Source organism: Podarcis pityusensis (genome assembly GCF_964106645.2).
Source record: "Podarcis pityusensis genome assembly, chromosome: 7".
NCBI classification, from domain to species: Eukaryota; Metazoa; Chordata; class Lepidosauria; order Squamata; family Lacertidae; genus Podarcis; species Podarcis pityusensis.
The window spans coordinates 21,841,718-21,867,353 of NC_138031.1; the positions used below are offsets into that span (position 1 = coordinate 21,841,718).

Here is a 25,636-nt window from a genome sequence, read left to right on the forward strand (position 1 = left end):
AGAAGCTGTGTCTTGGTTTTCGAACCATTCTGGGTTCGAAAGGACTCCCGGAATGGATTAAGTTTGAGAACCAAGGTACCACTGTATTGGATATAACCTAATGGGTCTATTCCAAGTATCATTTTGTTGGATACAATCTGTTCTCTGTATAGAAGTATGCCCCACTCAGTTCAATGGAACATGCTTCCAGGTAACCGTGTATAGGATTGTGGTTTGGGAGGAATTTCAAAAACACTGATCCTATAGGATGGGAGGCTGGCTTTCAGAGAAAAACAATCCATTGAGTATGCAGCTCATGGAACCCAGCTCATGTTTCAGGGAAGAAAACTATGGCAAAATATTTTGTTAATGCAGAGTGAAGGATAGAACAAGTTTTGTCTTTGTAAGAACCAATGGTGGTTCACTGTAGTGAGGCTTGTGAGGTATGGCTCCCCTATAACTTCAAAACATTTCAATAAACGGCAGAAGGGGGCGTTAGATTGCCTGCTGTCTTCCAGTTCTTGGGATACTTCATTTAGATGATGGAAGCTGGAATTACATGTTTATGATTCAATGAGGTTCCCCTACCCTGCCCCTCATCTCCAGTTTATCCAGCAACAGGGGTGTCAGGCTTTCTTCTTTTAATCCACTTCACTATAGAAGGTGTTATTTTGACTGCCTCTTGTTTCATAAAGGACTCTGAAGTCGTAGTAATTTTGGCACTTTGTTATAATTTTTCTATGACACCCCCCCCAACACACACACACTCTTCCTCACATACTACACCAACACCCAGCCTCATTTTCATATGGATACAAAGCATCAGGATAAAATGATGGTTCATTATAGTGGTACAGAGCTCTTATCTTCATCCAGCAAGAGTCATTTCCTTCCCAAGATTGAAATGCAAATGTGAAAATTAATGATAACTGCATTATCTGATAGCTGAGATAATACCGATTCACCGGCAGAGTAACACACAGCCGCCCTATGATTTCCTCTGCTTCTTCACAATATTCTTCTTACTGTCAGACTATATCTATGGTTAACTGTGTTTCATGGATTTTTGTTAATTTACATCAAATAGCATTTTCCAAGATCCCATATCTACCACATTTCCCCAATCAAAAAGGAAACAAAATCAGAACTGTAATCTCAAAGTCCTTCTCAGGATTGATTTTGTAAAAAGGAGATCCTGCATTTTCAGTGTCTGTTTCCTAACTAGCCATCCTAATGTACACCAAACACTCTACCTGTTTTTCCCCTCCCTGAATTCATTTATAGCACCAAATAAAATAGTAATTTATAAAGAGCGAGAGGGTGTTGCAGAAAACCTATTAAAAGAAACATTTAAAACCCAATCCCCACCCCAAATCATGTACATAGTGTACACAGAAGGATATCACCAGCACACATTTCACTAAAATGGCACACTTCATAATCCACACATGACAAAACCAGCTATTATTTGTCAGCTTACATCAGAATATTAATATGGTCTACTCATGTTTCGTTCAATTCTTCACTAGGCTGGACATTTCTTATGAATAAATGATTCCCAGAAAATCATAATTCTTCTGCATAGAACCTCAATCTTTTAATTCAAGAAAAATGATTCAGATTGCACATAATTCAAATCAGCAGGAAAGTTCATTCCAATCCACATTTACTCAGAAGTAAGCCCCACTGATTTCAGTGGGATTTATTTCCAAGAATGCACAAGATGGCAGTCTTAGTGGCTTCTTTTATTTTTTGACAGTTTTAAGGATATCTGGGGACAGATCCTTTCCAGAGTCAATTTCCTGTGGTCTTCTGTCTAGGAGCCCTCCAGCACGTCTGTTCACTCCAGCTCACTGTTAGTTTTCTGTTCACTTCCCTTTATGGCTTGTAGACAGTAGATGTTGATGAAGCAAGGTTCCTGATCATGTTCATTTGTTATACTGCCAAGTGAGACAATGCTGTCACGGGTGCACTCAACCTGAAACTGCGGAAACTGTTTGGCCTTTGGGCACTTTCTTGGTTAATACTGCCACTTTCTCTTCTGGAATTTGGCTACTCTAACTTCCCTGGTGCAACAGAGCTTCTGAAGTCTCACAGACAACAATATATGAAATGCCATGCTGAGGGTTTGCTCAATGGCTTCGTGCATAGGTAGTAGCCAAAAATATTTAATTTCTAGCTTTACTCAAACAATTTCCCCATTCATAGATCATATAATTTACCCACTTGCCTTGAAAAGATTCAAAATTTCTATACATTCCAACATCATTTTCATTTGGAGACAATGATAACCAAAGTTTAAAGTTATACACAATTTTTTTTGTACAGTTAATGTAACATAGAAAGTAGAATTTTTCAAGTGTATTTTATTTATGGTGGCAGGAGGAGTGACCTAAAACAACAATGTCTCATTGCTAAGGAGATCTTTTTGGTTAAAAATGTTTTCCATGAAATATATTATAATATATTTTAGTGCCAAATCTTGTTTTTACATAATGCTGCAGTGCTTTGTGTGAAATATAGGCATATTTTTGTATATCATTAACAACATTATAAATAACATCATCATAATCAGATATACTGTATCTTCATTTTTGTTTGCACTATATTTTCCACCTGCTGGTTTCAGAAAATTACTGCTGGAGTTCTGCTCCTCTTCATACACAGAACACAGTAATTTGCAAAGTCAAGCAAGGATGAAAATGTGATTGAAATATAAGAGGCCTTTTTAATGAAAATGTTGTTGTTGCATTATAAATTATTTCTACAAAGAGTTCGGGCTTCCTTCACCCTTTTGAAGAGAATATTCTCCATTTTTAGACATGGCTATTCTGAGGAAATTATTGTTTAAATATGGTCACCATTATACACCTATCAGTTATGCTAATAATTACAGAATGAATTTTGACATCTTTACATAAGGCAAAACTCAACTGCATTCAAGGGAAGAGACGCCTCAGTATCATTTGAAAAACAAATCTAATCCTTTACGCTTTTTTGTTCCACAAACCAAGTTTTGCATTATTTACAGCTAATGGCTGTCTGGGTCATTCTTATTCATGTCGCTGAAACTGCCACCTTTTTCCAGCTCTATCATGTTGCATTTGCACTGTTTATATTGTTTGTAAGAGAAAATATTAGCTTAGATTTCTGCCTAAACACGAAGCTCTTACACTTTATTGATTGCAGTCCACAGGTTTCTCTCTTAACTCTGAAGTCAATGACCAGGGTGTGTTAAATGATTTATATCAAATGAAAACTGATAAGAAAAGTCCTTGAAAACATCATTGGCTGCCATATCCATTTGTTAAACTCAACGTGCTTCTAAATGTAAGCTCAGAGTTTGAAACTAGATAATAGCTCTTTAGTTTCCAGCCAAAAAAATAATTTAAGGAAGTACTGCTACTGTCTTTAAAAGAGCAATAAACAGGCTCTAAAAGTTGGTGCTGCTTCTCATTAGAGTTTTGAAAGTTACAGGTACACTCCAAGGAAGATCTAGGAAATGATTGTACAGAAATTTGTGCTGAGCCAAAAGTTTGTTTAATGTGTGATCCTATACATGTCTACTTAGAAGTAAGCCCCACTGGCTTCAATGGTACTTACTTCCAGGTATGTGTGTATACAGTTGAACCTCAGTGTGACAACAAGTGCTTATCATATCATGAAGTGACAATGCTTTCTCTTTTTGAAAAACAAAGTTGAAAATGCTATTTTTTGTTGTTGCTTATGCATCTCCACCCCACCTAGAAAACTCCTGAAATGACTTTAGGTCATGACATTTATCCCAGAATGCCTCTGAAGCAATGCTGCATGGCCACATAGTGTCATTCCAAGAACATTTTCAAGAAAACAATTGGCAGTCACCAGATAACATTTTTTAATGCCACTGTTCTAAGTGGCTGCTAACACCACAATCCTATGCATACTTACGCAGTAGGAAGCCCCACTGAGTTCAATTGTACTTACTCTCATGTAAGTATGCTCAGGATTGCAGGCGAGAGGGAAGGAAAATAGAGTAATGCCCACCTGAAATCTTTTTTTAAAAAATCCAGCTCCCTCCCTAAGAAATGCTAACAAAACATTCCACATACTGCTTGCTAGTCTAAAGTATATCCTTTAGACTAAATGGTGATGCATGTAGAAGCAAAGACACATACAGACAGAATCTGTGGTATGATAGTTTTGATAACATTGAGCAATTGATTTGAGAGGTACTTAGTGCTTATTTAGACTCCCCATAGCCAAGTCACATAGTTCATTGGGTGAAATATGTGGCTACCAGTGACCAAGGACAGAATGGGTGGTCAGATATGTTTCAATCTGCCTTCAGATAAGAGTTCAGTACTGTCACTGCTTTGGTCATCCTGGTGGATGATCTCTGCAGACAAGGGCAAAGACAGAGTGACTACATTGGTTCTTCTTGATGTCTCAGCAACAATATATACCATCAACCATTGTATCCTTCTGGACAAATATGGAAATTTTGATGCTAGGGGCACCACTTGGAGTAGGAATGTCTTAAGAAATCAAATAGGGTTGATCATCCCTACACAACTGCTGCGACCAGAATTAGGACGGGCAGCATAGGCCACCTCAAGTGGACTACTCATGATGATTCTGCACCCTGGTTTCCCTTGTTATTTGGCCCTCACTCACACAGAGTCAATGCACACCCCTAGCAGATATAGCATGCTAACTCAAGCTTAAATCCCTGCTCAGTTTACTGATTACTGTATCCTCATGCACTCGGCTAATCACTGAGATATTCTATCATGCACAAATTACACGGCTCTTAAAGGAGCTACACAGGGTGCCAATGAGCTACCAGTCCAGGTTTATGAGATTGGTTTACCTTACTTAGGTTCCCAGATTTTTGCTGCATTTCATTTTCATAATTTTTATGTCTGATGGCTATACCTTTAAATTTTGTTGTACACCACCTTAAAACCTAATGAGAAAGCTGGTTTAATATTCTGGCTGATTAATATTCTACAGTCTTTTAAATGTATGAAAAGGGAGTGTTTTGCTGTTTTGTTTTAATTATTTACTTATTTTTATCCTGTATTTTATTCTGTGAGCTGCCCTGAGATCTTATGATGAAGGGCGTTCTATAAATATAATAAAAATAAATAAAATAAAAATGTTTAAATAAATAAATGTATTTTTCAAGCTGTTGGATAAGCTAAGGGTGGTAAACAACTTTGCATGCTCAGAAATGCCATACCAATGATTATAAAAATGGCTTTGGAGGTGTTTACACTCAAGAGTCATGTTTCACACATGACTTTTTCCAAAGTAGAATGTGTATGTTGGGTGCAAACCAGACACCATTTCAGTATAACACTTCTTCTAATATTTGGAAGAATTACTACACGTGAGGCAGTATCCAACTAACAGGTCCCATCAGCACAAGGTTACCACTTATGCAACTTGAGTCTCCATCCCTTTCACCCATGCACATGCTCCATGCCCTCCTGAAAACCGTTCTGGGGAGTTGGGGGAACCCTTGGACCAGAATTAGGGAACATGCAGGGAGAGGAGAGGGGGAGAAGTCCCACTGCACAAGTAAAAATCCTTGCGCTGATGGGATGTTTACTTAATGCTACATTGGACAGATCATTGCCTTTTGGTATTGACCCCGAAATCTCTACCTAGCAAATATAAATAAATAAAATGCTAAGGAAAAGGCATCTTTTGCTATATATTTTCAATTACATAAAACTTTTGTTTTCCACTTTTCATGGAGACGAAAGTAGAACCCCTTTATCTTGCTACTCACCTATAAAAAAATCCAAGAAAGGTCCTTGCAAAAATAAAATGATATGCAACATTCACTATGGTCAACTGGCAAGGTGGAGGGAGCATTGAGTCTTGCAGTGCTGGCTGTTCATTTATCTATATAGCAATATATTCCTACCTGGCCCATCCCAGTCTTCTGTTTCAAGCATAAGTGGTCCAGGTTTCTCCAACCGTGCATCCCCGTCAGAATCTGCTGCTTCTTGGCTGCCCTCTTCATCACCTATCAATTTGCCAAGGAAATACACAGAATTAACATCCTCTGCTTCCTACTACTCTCTCTTTCTCCATCTTAAAGCACAAACACGAGACAATGAAATTAATCATTTTAACTGCATATTATATATATATATATATATATATATACACATACACACACAGTCTCTCTACTAGACAATAAAATTAACAATCTTATTTTTTAAAATAACAATATTCTAGCACGTTTGCATCTAAGGAGTTATTAAAATGTCAATAAATCCTACAATAGTTTATAAGAATCAAATCCCTGAAGCTTGTTCACAGCTTCAAAAGTCTGTATCAGCCTTCCCCAACATAGAAACATTTAATTTGAGGGGATTTGTGGGGTAAAACTAATTATGGGCCTGTATGATGCAGATGTGGATTGGGGGCAGATTTGGAGGTGGGGAAGGGATTATGCGTTTTCTGAGAAAAAAAGGACAGCACAGATTTTCAGCAAGAAAACAGAAATCCATGAGATTCTTTAAAAATTTCCACTTCATAGGTGGGAAATACATCTAGCTCAGAAGGCAGTCCTTAGGAGATAGGTTTGAACCTTAGCACATTTTAGAAAATAAATGCTGAGTAAACTTTGTGGCCTATTAGCTGGGATTGTGATTTACCGACAGCATAACAGAATATAGCATTGTTTGCACACAGGCAGTAATTTTCCCCCTACATATAATTGGAAGTGTCACATTTTTTTGGGGGGGGGGGGAATCAGGATGCTACTTTGCTATCCAAAAGACACAAATCTGGAAGTCCTAACAAAATCAGATCCATTTAGGACTGAAGTTCTAGTGTCATACAGGCATTCTTCACACTACAGTAATCCATGCACATCCCCTCAATATAAGTCTCTCATAAAAAATTCTTATGCAATAGTAACTATTGAGCTTTCTTGACTGAGTATCACAGCAGCTGTTCGTCCCCCTATAATGTATTTTGCAATCGGCTAAATCTACAAAGTATTTTTTTTAACAATGAACAGTTCAGAACTGACAGGTCTAGTTTCTTGTTCACAACTGCTTATCACAGTACAGATATCATATATGTTTTCCAGGTGCTTTCTATAGTTAGGATACCTTCACAGAAGCCGCTCCTGAAAGATAAGGTCATAAAAGAGATGAAAAATGTGTGAGCTTCATACACTCATGGTTTTATCATCAGACAAGATAGCTTTTGGTAAAGGACTTCTAGTTACAAACAGAAAGCTGCCTACAAGAAGAGAGGGAAATGTGAAAAGTTTGGAATGGAGTTCAAGTTTACTCTTCCAGGAAGCATAAATGTAAAACTAAATTACCAGTATTACCAAACAGAAAATTACAGTGGAAACTCTGTTTCAAAGTGACACTACAGAGCATCATAAATAAATACATCAAATTTTGGAGCGCCATGAGAGAGCTCTCCTTTTGTTCCTGCTATTTACATGCCCATACTATGTGTACACACTGCAGGGAACCACAACGGGCCTTAATAATATAAGAACAAAAAGAGTCCTGCTGGATCAGTCCAAAGGTCCATCTCATCTAGCATTCTGTTTCTAACAAAAAACAGTCAGGTGCGTTTGGGAAGCCCACAAAAGGAGCAGGGCATGAAGGCAACAGCTTTCTCCTTTTGCTTATTTCCAGCAGCTGGTCTTCAGAGGTCTACACTGATCCCTGGCAGTCTGAACATGGCAAAAAGGAAAAAAATGAAAGACAACAATAATTTTCACAAAGTAAAGGAAATATCATGCAAGCACCTAGTACCTGCTAAATTTACTGCCCTAAGTCAGTAAAAATACAAATACTCAGTGCTGATTTAAAAACAATTATCAGTGAAGGCTCAAGTTATAGCCTCCAACCTAATTTTAAACAGTACAACCAAGCTAACTGAAGCCACTTTTCATTTGGCTGGATTCATGCTAAATTTGTCACAGTTTTCAGCCTGATTTCAATAGGTGCAAATAACTTAATCCACCTCATCCCACCATCAGCAATGGTGTAACATTATCTCAGCAAAAAAGACAATGTACTATATAATCCAGCTGATTTCAGTGAGAATTGAAAAACAGCTCCTTCTATTCCGACCTATTCAGCCATAGTAAAGCATAAGATAGAGGCTACCTCTGCAGTGAGATATGGCACATCAACATCAGTATGTAAATTTCAGAGAGCTCATATCTTATATTGTATGGGTGTGTATCATGGAACTATATAACACTGGCTTCGTGTATGGGGAACTTCTCAAGTTTGGAGGTGTTCAAACACACTTCAGTCCCAAATGCAAAAGGGGTGCTGTTTAGACAAACAGTCAAGTGAAGCAAGAGTACAAGAAGAGGTCATTATCAGAACCCCCGCAAGTATTTCAGATCATGACTTCAGAGCCAAATTAATTTTGCAGTGAATCATGACACACCAAAAGCAGATACATTCTTGGGAGCATAGTATTTTTCACTTTAACGGGTTATTGTTTGCAATCTGCCCAAAGTTCTCGCAATGGACTTTAGGAATGATTGATTTTAATCATTTTCTAGTCTGACACTTTTGCATTTATTTGCCCATAAAACTGTCCTGTATCCACGTGAATTTGCTAATTTTTAAAGTTTCTCATGAATGAGTATTTAAATATATACTTTCAAGCATATTTTCTTTAAAAAATATGTGTTTTAAACAAATGTTGATAGAATTTTTGAACAGGACATTCAGGAGATAGAAAAGTCAGTGGAAATCTAACTACACAGTCATTTAGGAGAATCAGATTCTGTCAGTTCACACTGGAATCCACAAATATCAAATTGCTCAGGCATGCCTAAGTAATTTACAGTTCTGATAATATAAACAACGTTGCCACAACCTTCTCCATGTACAAGTCTATCTAATGGGTTTGGAAATACAGAACTGCAGGAAGTGTTCCTCTCACAACACAGTGTTGGAATCAAATTGGAAAAAAATGGGGGAAAGGGGAGGTTTCTCTAAGTCCCTCTATCAGAAATTGAAACTTGAAAACACAATTGGAAAACTGTAGCTGCCTCATCATTTCTTCAAATGATCCACCACCTGGTGGGAAAAAGTACATTGAGATTTAAGCAGATTTAAGTGAGAGATTATGACATGTAAATAATTCCTATCTCACTCTTGGAGGTTAAAAAATTTCAGGGGTGTTCCTATGTTAGGTTTTTAGGAAGCATTACATCCACTGATTTAAGAGCTATGGGATTCACTATGATTTAAGAAGGAAAGTCCTCAAAGAAAAACATCCAGTTAGCCAACAATATATCCATGTGCGTACCGTATTTTTTGCTCTATAAGACGCACCAGACCACAAGACGCACCTAGTTTTTGGAGGAGGAAAACAAGAAAAAAAATATTCTGAATCTCAGAAGCCATAACAGCAAGAGGGATCGCTGCGCAGTGAAAGCAGCAATCCCTCTTGCTGTTCTGGCTTCCGGGATAGCTGCGCAGCCTGCATTCGCTCCATAAGACGCACACACATTTCCCCTTACTTTTTAGGAGGGAAAAAGTGAGTCTTATAGAGCAAAAAATACGGTAATTATTGTAGTATTGAGCTGCATTTCAGTAAAACAGGGGTTCTGTTATTTTTTAATTTAATTGATTTTTTTTTTTTAAAAATCTCTTTTATGTCAGTTCCTTTCTTAGCCATACCCAGCTTTGTCTGACAGAAATGGGACAAAAGGAGTAGGGGACGACGACTGTAGAATTGCAGGTTCTCTGCCGCACTCATTTAGCACCATTTATACCCCATATTTTCCTGCTCTTTTCTCCTGACTGCCGCCTATCACTTAGTAATTGGTGCTTATTACTTACAAAGTGACATTTTTTAAAGTGCTGGTGACAAGCAGTATGTTGCTTTTATACTTGAAGCACATAGCTTTATAGCTGCCAAATACACACAGAGAGAGAAGGGGGGTGGAGGAACAAGAACAGTCACATTCCATGGGATAGACAGCAGCCAGTATTATGCTGCCCAATGGGATTATGTGAAAACCGTACGTCAGAACTTGAGAAGAGTGTATCCAAACATGAAATCATCTTTAATATTGATCCTGAAGTATTTCACAGTTTCCTGAATGTACCCAGTTTCACTTTTGGGGATTTCCACCACAACCCTAAGATTAGATCTTGCTTATGAAATAAAAGGCCACTGAATCAAAAAGCTCTGCATGTGCCTAGTTGCACAAGGAACAGAATTGTGTACACAACTAGATTAGCCCTTCCGAAAGCTGAAGAGGGAAGCCATTTTTAGGGTTGAACTACAGTGTACATTTGGGGAATTAGGAGCTGCAGCTGGAAAAACCTCAAAAGAAAGCTCCAGTTTCTCTTGGTTCTCTCACCTGTATGCTTACGTAGCTTCTTTGAATCATATTACAGTGGTGCCTCGCAAGACGAAATTAATTCGTTCCGCGAGTTTTGTCGTCTTGCGATTTTTTTCGTCTTGCGAAGCACGGTGTCGGGAAAGTTTTGGAAAAGCTTCAAAAATCACCAAAGTCTTTAAAAACCTCAAAAAAGGCTACCACACCGCGTTCTATGAGTTGCTCCTCGAAGTCAAGTCGCAACTGTACTAATGGTGTTAAGAAAAAGGAAACAAACTTGCAAGACGTTTCCGTCTTGCGAAGCAAGCCCATAGGGAAAATCGTCTTGCGAAGCAGCTCAAAAAACGAAAAACCCTTTCGTCTAGCGAGTTTTTTGTCTTGCGAGGCATTCGTCTTGCGGGGCACCACTGTATTTGGTATATTTACCACTACTCAGTACTCCTTCAACAGCTACACTGCCCCAGTAATTAAAATTTTATTGGATTAGGTGCTGTTTTGAAAGTGTAACTCACCCTGAGGGGATGAGGTGAGGAATAAATCAAAATAAATTAACTGCCATTAATAAATATGTCTGGTCAAAAGTTGGTGTGATGGGACGATGAGCTGCTTGTGTGTAAAATCCTAGTCCCTCAGAGTTTGGTCAAGTTTGCAAACCTCTGTCTGTAACGGAGCCCCTTAAACATGGCTCCGTCAGTCGCTGGCAGATTCCGACAGTGGTTGCTTTCGGAATCGCTTCCAACATAAAAGCTCCTTAACGGAAACACGTCTTCTGGACTCTCTGCGTGACAGTTTCCGGCGAGGAGTGGGTGTCCCTACAGGAGGTCCTGAAACCTCCCCACTGTTTTCGCTGGAAGTGTCTCTGAGCCATCCCTCCAGCTCCCTTTCCCTCAGCCCAGCTCCTCTCCCCCTACTGGTTCCCTCTTCAGCTGCTGAGTCTCTCCCAACCTGTGTGAGCCCTTTCACTTCCCTTCCTTCCGATGGCAGTTCCCTGACATCCACCTCCCCTCCAGGGCCCCCTTCATCCCCTCTCGCCCCCTCCTCTACGGGCGGTGAGGAGGCAAAACCCCGGAATGAACTTCCTTCATCTTCCGATGTCCCGAACACTTCTCTCCACCTGTTGCGGTTCCTGGTCTCGAAGTACTCCTCCTCCTCAGAGTCCATCTCCCCTTCCCCTTCCGATTCCGAGAATCCTTCCAACTCCTCCTCCTCATCGGTGGTCCCAAAGTATTCCCTCCGGAACCTCTCCACAGGCTGAGGTTTCCTTGGGAACCTTTGATGGAACGTTTCTATCAATACCTCGTCATTGATATCTTCTGCCATTACCCAAGTGTTTTCTGACTCCGGTTCTCCTTCCCACGCTACCAAATACTCCACCTGGTCCCCCTTCCATCTGGCGTCGAGGATTTCTGCCACATGGCTGCTGCATTCCCTTTCTTCTATGACCGGTCCCCGAGTGGCCATCCCTTCTCGTCCCCCCTCATACGGTGACAGTAACGACCTGTGAAATACTGGGTGCAGTTTCATGTGGTTGGGTAACCGGAGCCTGAAAGCCACTGGGTTGACCTGTTGAATGACCTCAAAGGGACCCAATCTCCTGGGTCTTAATTTCTTACAACCTCCTTTGAACGGCAACCCTTGGGTTGACAGCCACACCCTATCTCCCACCCTTAAGGTTTCACCTTCCCTTCGGTTCTTGTCTGCCTGCCTCTTGTATTCTTCCTTCGCCCTTTCTAAGTTGAGTTGGAGCTGACGATGGATTGCTTCCATTTCTTCTACAAAATGCTCGGCTGCCGGGACACCCCATCTCTCCCCTTCTCCCCCTGGGAAAGCCCTGGGATGACACCCATAATTAGCCAAGAAGGGGCTCATCCCTGTGGACACATTCTCGGCATTGTTGTAGGCAAATTCCGCCAGCGCCAACTTTTCTACCCAGTCATTCTCTCTGTCATTGACATAACACCTCAGGTATTGCTGGAGGACCCCGTTTGCTCTTTCCGCCTGCCCGTTGGTTTCAGGGTGCCGGGCAGTCGAAAAGTTGACCTCCACCTGCAGTAAGCTCATGAGCTTCCTCCAGAACCTGGAAGTAAATTGTTTTCCTCGGTCTGAGACCACCCTCAATGGCACCCCGTGCAACCTAAAAATGTGTTCTACAAATAACTTCGCTGTCTCTTCCGCCGTGACTGCATGCGAGCAGGCTACAAAGTGGCACATCTTTGTTAGTAGGTCTACCACCACCATGATGGCTGTTTTCCCCTTGGACTTCGGCAGATCAGTCATAAAATCTATCGACACTGCCTCCCAAGGTCGTTCTGGGGTTGGTAAGGGTTCTAATAGCCCCGCCGGTGCCCGCCTCTCCCCTTTGGCTCGCTGGCATTGCTCACACCCTCTTACATACTCCCGTACATCTTCCCTCACCTTAGGCCACCAAAATTCCCTGGTGACCAACCACATGGTTTTGTGTTGTCCAAAATGCCCCGCCGTGGGGCTGTCGTGCAACTGCTTGAGTACCCTCCCCCTTAAGTCTCCTTCAGGGATATACAGTGCCCCTTTGTAATACAAAGCTCCATTTCTTTCCTCGAAACCCCCTGGTTCCTCTCCCTCACCCCTAAGACCTCTGAGCTTATTCTGGGCGTATTCATCATTCTCTGTTTCCTCTACCAGTTCTCTTTGTCCCACCAATGCCGCCCCACACACCCAGCGGTCCTCTGGAATGACATGTCTCTCTTCGGGTGCTCCCTCCTCCTCCAAATATTCAGGTTTGCGTGAGAGAGCGTCCGCCCTAATGTTCTCTGGGCCTGGCACGTAACAAATCTCAAAGTTAAATTTGGAGAACTCCTGGGCCCATCTCACTTGCCGTTGGTTGAGCACTCGTGCCGTCCTCCAATACTCTAGGTTCTTGTGGTCAGTGCACACTTGCACCTTATGTTGTGCGCCAATTAGCAGGTGCCTCCATCTCCGGAACGCCTCATGAATGGCTAGTAGTTCTCGGTCATACACCGTGTAGTTCCTCTCGGATTTGTTCAGCTTTCGCGAAAAAAAGGCACACGGTCTCCACTCTGACTCCTCCTTCCCTGGCTGCAGAAGCACCGCCCCAATCGCTCTGTCTGATGCGTCAGTTTCCACTCTCATCGGTTTTTGTAAATCCACATGCAGGAGTTGTTGTTCCGAGGCGAAGGCCCTTTTTAGTTCCTCAAATGCTCGCTCCGCCTCCTCAGTCCAAACGAACTTCTTCTTACTGCTGAGACAGTCCGTAATGGGCGCCGTCAGGTGGGCAAAGTTTCGGATGAACTTACGATAGAAGTTCCCAAATCCTAGGAACCTCTGCACATCCTTCCTTGTTTTGGGTGTTTTCCATTCCAGCACCGCCTGGACCTTGCCGGGATCCATGGCCAATCCCTTGTCTGACAGGCGATACCCCAGGAATTCCACCTCCTTGGTATGAAACTGACACTTCTCCAGTTTCACCCACAGCTGGTTGGCTTGCAGCCTGCTCAACACTTCTCTGACGTCTCTCACATGCTGCTCCTCATTCTCAGAATACACCAACACGTCGTCTAAGAAGGCCACACAATTCTTGTAAAGCAAAGGCCCCAGGACGTGGTTCATAAACGATTGAAAGCACGCGGAGCCTCCTTGTAGGCCGAAGGGCATAACTAAATATTCAAATGCCCCCAAAGGGGTGAACATGGTGGTTTTCCATTCATCCCCCTTCCTTATTCGTATCAGGTTGTACGCCCCCCTTAGGTCCAGTTTAGTAAAAATCTTTCCCTTCCTGACCCTTGTCAAAATGTCGTCAATCCTGGGCATAGGGAAAGCCACTGGTTCTGACACTGCATTTAAGGCCCTGAAGTCACACACAAGCCTCGGCTTGTTCGTGTTTTTTTTATCCACAAAAAACACTGGGCTGCCCCCCACCGCCCTGGACTCTCTGATGAACCCTCTCTTCAGGTTCTTGTCAATGAACTCTCTTAGCTCCTGCATCTCTCTGTCTGACATGGCGTACAGCTTGCCTACAGGGAGCTGTGCCCCAGGGAGTAAATTGATTTGACAGTCAAAGGGTCTATGCGGGGGTAATTGGTCAGCTTCCCTTTCGCTGAAGACGTCGCGGAGATCTGCGTATTGTCGTGGTACCTTCACGTTCTCCGTTACTTCAGTCCCTGCTAGGGTGGCTTGGGCCCCTGCCAAACCCTTTCCCTCTTTGCAGTGTTCTAAGCAATGTGCTGAACCAAAAGAAACCACTCTCTGATGCCAGCCCACCAGCGGATCATGTAACGCTAGCCAGCTCATCCCCAATATAATGGGAGCTCCTCCCAAGGTGGCCACATTAAACGCTATCAGTTCGGTGTGCCTTGCCACCTTCATTATCATTGGGACGGTCTGCAAGCTGACTTCTCCTCCCAACAGCTCCCTGCCATCGATCGTGGTCACCTGCAGGGGGTTGCTTAAAGGGATCGTCTGTATCTGGTGTTCAGCTGCAAACTCTTTGCTCATGAAATTGCAGGAGCTGCCTGAGTCCAACAGCGCCTTTATCTTTAGAGGGTGTCCGTTTGGCAGCTCTAGCGCCACTTCTATCACTAGGGCGGGTTTAGGAGGTTCTGGCGTGGGCACTTTCACTGCTCTTTGGCCTGACTGCTGTGCCCCGACGGTGGCAGCCAGGCGTTGGCTTTTACTTGCTTCGGTATTTCTTCCTCTCTTCCCTCCACAGCTCCTACCATCCCTTGCCATTCCTTCCTCTGGGGGCAGACTCTGGCAAAGTGACCTGGCTGTTGGCAGAGATAGCATTTCCGGGCGCCTTTTCCCTCCTTCTTTCCCCCCTCACTGGGCTTTGAAACTGCGCGCGCGCGCGCTGTTCCGATTTCCATCGGCTCTGCCGGCGGGAAAGTTGGCTCTGGAATGTCTGGAATGCGGAACTCCTTCCAACGTTCCCCCTTCCCTTCCCGCCTCTCCAATGCTCTCGCCTCCTGGCGCGCTCCTATGGTCAGCGCTGATTTGGTCAGCTGGTCCATAGACTCCGCCCTGGGCGCCCGGGAAAGTTCGTCTTTCACAGCCGAAGAAAGCCCTTCTTCAAAAAGCATTTGAATGGGTTCCGCCGATAGATCCCACCCCAATTTATGGATCAACATGGTGAATTCAGTCCAGTACTCACGGACAGATCGGCTCCCCTGTTTGCAAGCCATTAACTGTCTGCGGACCACTCCCTGTTCAATATCGCTGGAAAACATCAGATCCATGGCGCGAAAGAACTTCATCGTGTCCTTTAGGACGTCACTATTCGCTGCCATCAGGGGTCTAACCCAGTCTCTCGCCCCCTTTTCAAGATGCCCAATCACGAAAGCCACTCTTGATTCCTCGTCAGGGAATTCATCAAACTGCAGATTGAGGGCATATTGCATCTCTGTCCGAAAGCCATGATAGTCTTTGGGCTCCCCCCCAAACTTCTGCACCAATCCTGGTACCTTTCTGACGAGCTGGGTGTCTTTCCCCTTTTTGTCTGCATCCTGAGCCCTCCTCTCCTCAAGCCTCGCCGTCTGCAGCGCTAGCTGGACCTCCAACACCCGGTACCTTTCTTCCAGGCTTGGACCCGCTCCAGCTCCTGCTTCTCCGGTTCCGGCTGGGTTGCTCATGATGCCTTCTCCTGCACAAGCTGCTCACGAAGTCTGTCGGAATGCTGTGATGGGACGATGAGCTGCTTGTGTGTAAAATCCTAGTCCCTCAGAGTTTGGTCAAGTTTGCAAACCTCTGTCTGTAACGGAGCCCCTTAAACATGGCTCCGTCAGTCGCTGGCAGATTCCGACAGTGGTTGCTTTCGGAATCGCTTCCAACATAAAAGCTCCTTAACGGAAACACGTCTTCTGGACTCTCTGCGTGACAGTTTCCGGCGAGGAGTGGGTGTCCCTACAGGAGGTCCTGAAACCTCCCCACTGTTTTCGCTGGAAGTGTCTCTGAGCCATCCCTCCAGCTCCCTTTCCCTCAGCCCAGCTCCTCTCCCCCTACTGGTTCCCTCTTCAGCTGCTGAGTCTCTCCCAACCTGTGTGAGCCCTTTCACTTCCCTTCCTTCCGATGGCAGTTCCCTGACAGTTGGCTACTTTTTTATTCTAACTTGTGTGGTAATCCTGTCATAAAGAGCATTTATCCAACACCACAGATTTGATGCAACAATATTTTCCCTGATAAAGTCAGTTCTGTATTAACACTACGATGAAAAAATTATTTGGGTCAGGACTGTCCATTATTATTAAACAATATTCTAGGATTCCCCACCAGCAAGCCATTGAGAACAAAAGCATAAGGAAGAATACTTGACTCTTGGATGAAATTGGAAACAGACTACCTGGTACAAAAGTGGCTGCTAGATGAGAGCAAATTACTCTGTTCCTGTTAGTTTATAGTCCTTATCCAATTAATAGATCACTTCAAATGTATTTCTCTGCTTTTCCTTTGGAACACACCAACAAGGCCGAGAAGGGGGTCTTGTCAACTGGGCAACCCTGGACCGCCATACACACTGTCCAGGCTTGTGCCCCAGAGAGTTCAGTTTGGTGCTACTAATGAAGCAAAACAAACATGGGAGGCAGCAGTTATGAGTTACCAGTCTCTGCAGCCACAGCAGGCGCTGTGATTCTCCAGCAGTTTTGACTTCACCCCTGCAGGCACACTCCAGTGACTCTCAAGACAGACAGATGCCAACAACCTCCAATTCAGCATTTCTGATTCTTAAAAAGGGGGATCATTACCACACACTGCAAAAGGTCTTATTACATCTAGCTCTATAGTTCGAGTCCATTGAACTCTCATGAAGACCCAGAAGGGCATCTGGAAAAGAATCTAGATCTTGTAACACTCAGCACTTGATCCAAGATTAGGGAACTACTACCAGAATCACCCTCTATCTGACGTAGAGAAGTAATTCCAATCTGAGTTCAAATGTGGAGATCAACCAAGTCCGTTCTAAACTCGATTCTGTATGTTTGTAATTCTATTTAATTCACTTACATTTACTTCTGGCCAAGGAAAACCAGAAGCAAATTCTGATGAATTCCAAAAGCTGATTTAAAAAAGATTGCTCCCAGTTTTGAAGAGGCAAGTTACTTTTTTAAACTAAACAGAGGCTTGCCTCTTTGGGCATATGAGCAGTAGAGAAAACTGCAAAGGAAACCATGTTTTCCAGCTGCACATGCAGTACGTTTACTTATGTACACATATTTTTTTGGATCAAATAAACTTTCATGGTACAGACAAAATATATCAAGTAATAGATTTTGCAATACAAATCCTCAGTGTTAATATATGCACAAACCATCGGGAATTTGATGCTGATGATTCTTTGAAAATCTTTTAAAAGTACTGTTTATTACATACATTAGCCTTTTCCTCCTTTTTCCCTTCCATTGGGGAACACATGTCATCATGTATTATACACTATCTCTGCTTACCAAAAAGAATTAGTGTGCCCTTCATTTCCTTGAAAAACATACATAAAGGCTCCAGGAAGAATTAAAAATAAATAATAAAATTAAGGAAGTGCAAGCTCGAAGAAACATGAAGTATTGTCAGAAAAAGATAATGTCAATCCTGGGGGAGTTGTGGGGCCTTGTGCCAAGCAAAGCTGGGGGCTGTTCAATCACCTCTATCAGTGCTCTATCAGTGTCTACACTCCAGCCAAATCCAGAGAAAACAAGGAGTCAAAGATGCAGGTCAATAAGCTTATAGACGATTTGCAGAAACAGCTCCTCCAGCAAGGTAAAAAACAAAGTCATATTGGCTTTTCGGTTTTGGGTGGTTTTTTTATTATTCTTTCACTTTGAACTCTTTGGTCTAAGCACACCCTGGAAATGTCACTGTTATATGCAAGAAATTTAAAGAGCTGATCTTCTTAATCCCGTTAAGAAAAAAGAACAAAGTTGTCTGTAAAGACCTCCCTATTGAACTCAAGAGTGATTACTGTATGGTATAGCTGCCTTATGCTGATCCTGCTCCCAACTGCTCGAGCATTAGAAGAGCAGAAAATATGTCATTAAAGACATTGCTCGGGAGAGGGAAAATCACTATTGATTGAAAATATTTCATTAAAAAGAATAACTAGACCTTCCTGCTTATTTTAAAGCACACACATACATAGAAAGAAAAACAAGCAAATATATTAAGTATCAAAGCTAGACACAAAAGCTGCAGAAAATATTTACACATGCTCACATAAAATCATTCAACAGAAGGAAGGAGGGATACCAGGAAATCATTTCCTAGGCTGCCAAGGATTTGGTGAGTGTTAGAGATAGTGCCAGCGACAGCTCCACACAGACACAGCATGAAGGAGAAAAAGGATGCAGAAAACAATAAAATGTAATACTGGAGTCTTTTAGCAGCACTTATAACATCAGGAGCAGTGCAATGGATCACTGGCTCCTTCTTCAACTCCTTACAACTTGCACACAAATTCCTTCACACTTCATGCAAGTTATTTGTTATCTATATGGTTGCCCACACTGACTTCTATTAACTATAACCCCGAGTTTCCTCTTAAGCTTCCAAAATTAGGGTTTAAAACTGGTTAGAAAACCCTGGTTAAGAAGACAGAATCCAGTCAATGTTAACTATGGTTAATGTTTGTGTCAATGCATCACTTAATGAAGGCCAACTAGGAAAGAATAGAAGGCACGGCAGCCAAGAAATGTATACTCTTGTGTGTGGTTCCCTGTGTCTTAACCGTTTTTACATCTGTACCAACTCCTAACCTCAGCTTTTGTTGACTCTTTTGTAAAGGCTCACTGCTGATACTCAAGCCACACTGAAATAAGGGAAAACTCACAAGATTTAATTAATCCTGCACGTGTCTGCTCAGAAGTAAGCACCCTTAGGATCAATGGAAGTTATTCGTAGGACAGTGTGTAAAGGACTGCAGCTTTGATAACCTTCTTACAAAATATGATTTGTAAAACAAAGACTGATTACATAGGTTGAGCTTCTTAAACAGCATCCTAACTATTAACGGGTAATTTCAGCTTCTCTTTTAGTATATACTTTTATGTGCCAGTAGCAGATATCTATCACCCCCCGCCTTGCCATGCTAGGTCTCATCCACCTAACATAAACTGCAAACTCTAAAACCAGAGGTTAACTGTGTCTTATACAAAAAAATTACATGGCTCATGATCAAAATATCAAGACAAACACAAATAATAAAATCAACTGAAATTAATCAGACTCAGCAAAAATGCAGCTCAGATTAAATTATTCCACCAGTATTCACAGCTAGAGAGAATAGAAACAACTTATCTTACCTCCCCTCCTAAACTTTTAGAAATATAATCACAGGTGCAGTTCCTCAGGAAGGGAAAGCTAAGTTTCACCACCCAATTCCAAATATTCTTTAAAATGCCCCTCCATTCCCCCTACCTGCACACCTGGGAGGGCTTTCAGTCCACCCTTCATCAAACTGAATGAATAAATTTTTAACCAATGAAGAAAAGAGGATCAAGCTTACTGTCAGGCTGTATTTGCCAGTATTTATACCACAGTGGCTGTTGTGGCACATCAAAATCCTCTCTGTGGCTGAATGAAACCCCCAAGACCTGCACATTCATAGACTATGGTAGCTCACCAGGCTAAGTCTCAGCCTCAAAGCTTCAGCTTCTTAGTTGGAAGTTTCCCCTGGAGTCCTTGACACAAAGTTATAAAATAATGCTAGTGCTATTTTGTATTGTGTGTGAACTTTTAGTTATTTGGTTGATTCTTCTTTGATATGCAGTGGACCCTGGGGCAAGGAGGTGCACTGAAAATCTAATACGGAGTTTGTGGGGGAAATGACCCAATGCACTTCAAGTGAATTTCCAAGGTCCCTTTAATAAAATTTTCAGTCTTTTCCAGAGCATTAAAAGAAAAAGAAGGGGGGTGGGGGAAGGGACAATCCAGGAATGACTTTATAATACTCTCCATCTCTCAATACTTCAAAGTAGGCATTTTCTGTCACACCGCCCTCAGTTGGAAAGAGATTACTGGGTTTATGTACACTTTCATTCTTAGAAATATCCTTTCCAATTTCATTTGTAGCTGTGGCAGTGAAGGACAGTTTTACAGCTTCTTCTATGAATATTGCTATACACCATCTCCCACAAGGAGTGTGAAGATGTCAAAGACCATGTAGCCATGCATATGTTTATGTATGAAGATGCAACAGATGTCTTCAGTAAACCCAAGTTTTGGAAAACAGATGACCAACCAAAACTCTAAGCAAAAGCTTTACTGTTTGTTTCAGTGATGTACAAATCTGAAGTTCATATTTTGGGGTTTCTAATTGTTCAGAACAGCCAGAAGTCAGGAACATGACTTAAAAATTCATTTGTGCATGTGTGAAGCAATGATAGGTTCCTCTTTCATTTTCACCATTGTACCTTCCACAATCCATTCACATTACCTGTGGAAACTATTAGGGGAAGCTTCATTTGGGCATACAATGAACAATAAATAGTTTCTTTAGATTGCAGCCTAAATGAATATACATTAGGTAATAAACTCCCTAATCTATATGATATTGAGCTAACAGAAGTGCAGCCTCTGACAATGAATGGCTTAGGTGATGCCATAACAGAGAATGCTCAGCTACTGAGTAAATGACAGAGTTTGTAGACCAGCTTCTGTGAGGGAAAAGAAAGTTGTAAATTTGGCTAAGGACTGAGAAGATGTCTAGAATATAGGGAAACTAAGAGATAGAAGCTGAGAGGCAAGGAGGCTGAAGGACAGGTGCGGAGTATGTAATGCACTGAGATAGAAAAACCTGAAGGAAAAAGAGCTAGGAAATAACGCTTAAAGAAATGTGTGGGGTGGGAGGGAGGACAGATAATTTGGGCACAAGGAGGCTTTGAGACACTTTACAGAACTCAGTATCAGGAAGGACCTGAATGTTATTGGGGGAATGAATATGGAAGTGCTAGGGAGAGATAGGATGGCTAAGAGGCATGGGGAAACAGACTGAAGAACAGACATCTCAGAAACCAATGGATGGTGGTGGGAGACATGGACTCAAGAAAGGAAGACTCAAGGATAAAGCAGATTTGAAGTAAAACAAGAAAGAGGGCACAGAGGTAATTTAAGATGTGCACTAAAGGTAAAGAAAAAAGCAGGTATAAGAAGCTTGGAGGGCTGGAAATCATGGGCCAAGAAGCCAATCAGATGTGGCTTCTACTATAACTGTAATATTATGAAATATCAACCTTCTGAGAGCAAAGAGAGCCAAAAACACAGTGTGCAGAGTCAGAATTTTACATATCGATCTAGCTGCAGTTTCTAGTTGAACTGTTACTAGCAGATGCAAATGAAACAGCTATTTTTCTGCAAGATCTTTGCAAGATTCAGGAATCCTTTCCACCAGTGTATTTTCACTTTTTATTTATGTATTTGTTTATTTCACAAAATGTATATACCGTTTGATTCTAATAAAACCTCTAAGTGGTTTTTAGAAGAAGGCTGCATTATTATAACATTATCATTTTCTGATAACTGCCGCCAAGACTTGAAAGAGTAGGCATAAAATCACATAATAATACAGTGACTGGACAAATATGCCATTTTATATGGGCCAGACAATTCAACGAACTTAAAGTTTCTTTGCTCTTCGCTGCCTCAAGAAGCAATGGTCCAGCTTCAGCTTTTTAAACTGATATCTGTACAAGTCTTATGCCCATGCAGATCACCTGTCCACCCCTCCCTTCTTGGCATGCTGTGAGTGAAGGCTCCCTTGGGTTACCCATTTCATCTTATGTCACCATAGTTTACTTTTATGTCCACACTGAAAAACTATGACGAGCAGGTTCTGAACAAACCAGGGTTTGAAACTTGTTTTACATCCCCAGGAATGCATAGGCACAGGGCTCATGCTTGTCTATGTTACATCTGAACTAGACCATTATTTCCTGGTTGAAATGTAAGCAGCTGGGACAAAGTAGAGTCAAATTATCATTAGAGGGGTAAGGCAATCCAATCATTATTATCTAGCTAATCAGCAGGACAAGTAAGAGAGAGTTCGAAAAGAGGGTCAGAACAGACAGACACAGCTCAAGTCCAGCACTAAAGTTAAAACCAATATAATTCATTTCATTTCATGCTTTAAGAAACCAAACACATTTTTTGTCAACTCAGTTTTAGGGAGGGAAAGAGTTGACTATTATGGACCCAAGCACAATGAACCATTGATATAGCAGAAGGAACTGGAGGAACTGAATGGCAAAACCACTCAATCAGGAGAAATTTTTATTTATTAAAGTTGTTTTAATTTATTTATGTTATTCACCTTGAACTTGTCTGAATAGGATAAAAAATGTTTCAAAGAAAGAAATAAGCCAGATTCCTTTTGTGCTCCATGTCTGGAAAGTGAAGCTATGAAGCTGTTCAAGCTTCTTTTAATGTCCTCTTTCTGAATCTTTTTCAAGACAGCTCCTCTTCAACTACGGTTAAAGATGACTGGCTTTGAAAGTATCCATAGTTAATGTTAGCCACACTTTATCAATCGAAATGTAACAAACCATGGTTGAGCAGAAGAGAAAGATTCCAAACTTCTGCTGCACAGGAGGAAGAGACAGGAGTGTGAGAGCTCAAGCCTTGTTGCCGCTCATTTATGTTCATTTGCATCCTGCTAAATAGGTTTAGCATGTTATACAAATCTGCCCAACCTGTCTTTTGCTCATGGCAAAAGTTACTGTGCATCATGGAGCCCATGCCATCACCTTAAAGGAATGTTTTATAAGGTTGTAATCAAAAGTTCATAGGAATCAAAACCACAGGAACACAGCTAAAAAAGCATTGGACAAAATTATTTTTCGAAAATGCTCTGAGAAGATACTATTTTTAAAATATAATTTATTTTTGTTATTCACCTTGAACATGTTGCTACTAGTACCAAGATTTGTGACTTGATAGGTAACCCGTATTGCAATTTTTTGTTTCTTAAGTCAGAATGTTGTGTGGTTACATCCACACCATACACTTAAAGCACTTATACCACTTTATTTAATTAATTCAAATGACTTTTTGACTGCCAGAACCAGAATAAAATGCCTTTAAACCTAAAACAAATATGAACACATACCAGTTTTAATGTGTGCTGTAAAAGAAAGGCTCTTTGAGCCTAAGTTCAGAATCAAACAAGGCAAAATGCTAAAAACTTTGCATTGAGACTGTGCATAAAAACAGTCTTCGTTAGTTTGAAGAAGCATTTGCTTAACAAACTGTTCAGCAAGAACTGGGTACATCTGATTATGTCAAAAGAGGAATTTTTTGTGTAAAATATTTGCAAGGGAGTCGATTCAATACAAATGATTGCTGACCCAAGGATTGCTTAATACTGATTACCTTTATTACAAAAGTATTCCACTTCTTCACAGCTCAGATTCCCAGGCTCAAATTCTGCAGAAAAGCTTCCCTCCAGAGGAAAGTCTTCTTTGGAGATAATGTCATTTCCCTCCGATAGACACTCTTCTTCTTCATCCTCAACAGCATCCTCAAGGGGGCCTTTAAAGAAACCAACAACATTGTACCAACATAATGTACAAGTAGCCGCATAATAAAAGTGTAAAGTTGGACATCTGTACCTAAGGTTTCATAGAAGTAGATGATCACAGAAGTAGATGGTCTACCATAGGTGGCTCTTCTTAATTAGCTTGGCCTTTAAAATGTTCCTTACAGTGCACGCCTACTCAGCAGCAAGTCCAATTGACTTCAATGGGTCTCACTCCCAAGTACCTTTATAGGCGTGCGACTTAAACCAACCTTATTTTTTCTAAGCTATATCAAATACAAACAACTGAAGTAAAATACAGTGGACGCTCGGGTTGCAAACGTGATCCATGCGGGATGCAAGTTTGCAACCCGCAGCGTTCGCAACCCGCGTCTGCACGTCTGTGCACATGCGGGTTGCGATTCGGTGCTTCTGCGCATGCGCAAAGCGCAATTTAGTGCTTCTGAGCATGCACGACTGCCAAAACCTGGAAGTAACCCGTTCCAGTACTTCCGGGTTTCGGCAGTCCGCAATCTGAAAAAACGCAACCTGAAGCGGACACAACATGAGGTATGATTGTATGAATGTCAGTCCTTATTTTCTGTGGTGGCCCCTCGTTTTTTGTATGCTAGCCTGGCACCTTCATTATATATATTTAGGGGCCAAGAGAGAACATTTCTCTTATCTCAGGCCTATGGCTAAATAAACAATCTATGGCCTTTTAAACTGTGGGAGGGTATTGGTTTTTTTGCTATTGTTTTAAGTATTTTTGTGTTTTGCCTGTGCTTCCTAGATGAAGGGTGCTATATAAATTAAACAAACAAACAAACAAACAAACAATAAATAGCAGGACCCTCACTGCCTTTCAGTGAAATACGATTGCCCTCTAATCAGGGAATTCCATAGCCGTGGTGTCACCACTGAAAATATCCTGGGGGCCCATTTTTCATGCTATGCCGACTAATGGAACCACATCTCTCCCAGACTGCAGATTTTGTTTCAGAAGGTACTGATGAAGGTTCTTTTTTAACTACTCCGATCCTGAGTTATTAGTGATTTGTGCAGTAGTACTGATATCTTGTACTCACATCATACCTTAAGGCCAGAATGCAACACTTTGGGTTCATACTTGGGTATGAACAATATCAATGGCGGGATGGGGGGCAGGGATAAGTATACACCATCTGCTTTCATGTCAAAAATATACTTGTGAATTATCCTGTTTTATAGTACTATACTACCTCTGTATTCAATAACCAGCTAAGTATTTCTAGTATCAATGGTCTTATTTTATATTTGATAAGTAGATAGGGTACTTGAAATGAGAATCTCGGAATACTTTTGAAGACAGAGCTAAAGGTAAATAATTCTGTCAATCATGACTTTAGTCTCTAAAAACAATGATAATCACAGCCTTCAACTTATACACACAAAAACATTTCAGGAAAGCAGACAGGCAAGACTTGAAAGAAGAAATACAACACATTCCTCAAAAGGAGGTGGGGAATGATATAATGATATAATGGAATACCCCTCTTGTATCTGAGCCAACGGAATCTGTCCTATTTGAAGGCTCCTTTTTCATTGTTATTTGCTACTACATAACAAGTATATATCTGTACATTTTAATAAAAATAAACCACCAACCTGTTTACCCACATGGCAGTATGGATAATACACATTTACCCATAACTGGTCTACCCCATCACAGTATTATGTCAATGCCCAGGCATGGAAACAAAGAAACACTGAAACTGAGCTTGCACATTATTATTTTATATTATAGAAAGGAATATGGTATATTTTAATGAAACTAAATTTAC

The 25,636-nt window shown here is 41.5% G+C and overlaps 1 protein-coding gene across 10 annotated transcripts in view; it reads right to left on the reverse strand.

Annotated features, from left to right (window-relative positions):
• ZFPM2 (zinc finger protein, FOG family member 2) overlaps window positions 1-25,636 on the reverse strand; it is a 463,644-nt gene that overhangs the window by 252,593 nt on the left and 185,415 nt on the right. For 6 of the 10 annotated variants that reach the window (XM_081012507.1, XM_081012502.1, XM_081012505.1 and 3 more), the window contains 2 exons: window positions 23,669-23,827; window positions 5,897-5,998 (listed from right to left, as the gene is read on the reverse strand). In XM_081012507.1, the coding sequence (XP_080868633.1) occupies window positions 5,897-5,927 (31 nt within the window). In that variant the 5' untranslated portion in view covers window positions 5,928-5,998; window positions 23,669-23,827. The remainder of the gene's footprint in view (window positions 1-5,896; window positions 5,999-23,668; window positions 23,828-25,636) is intronic. The other 4 variants (XM_081012504.1, XM_081012510.1, XM_081012503.1 and 1 more) reach the window with 1 other exon arrangement.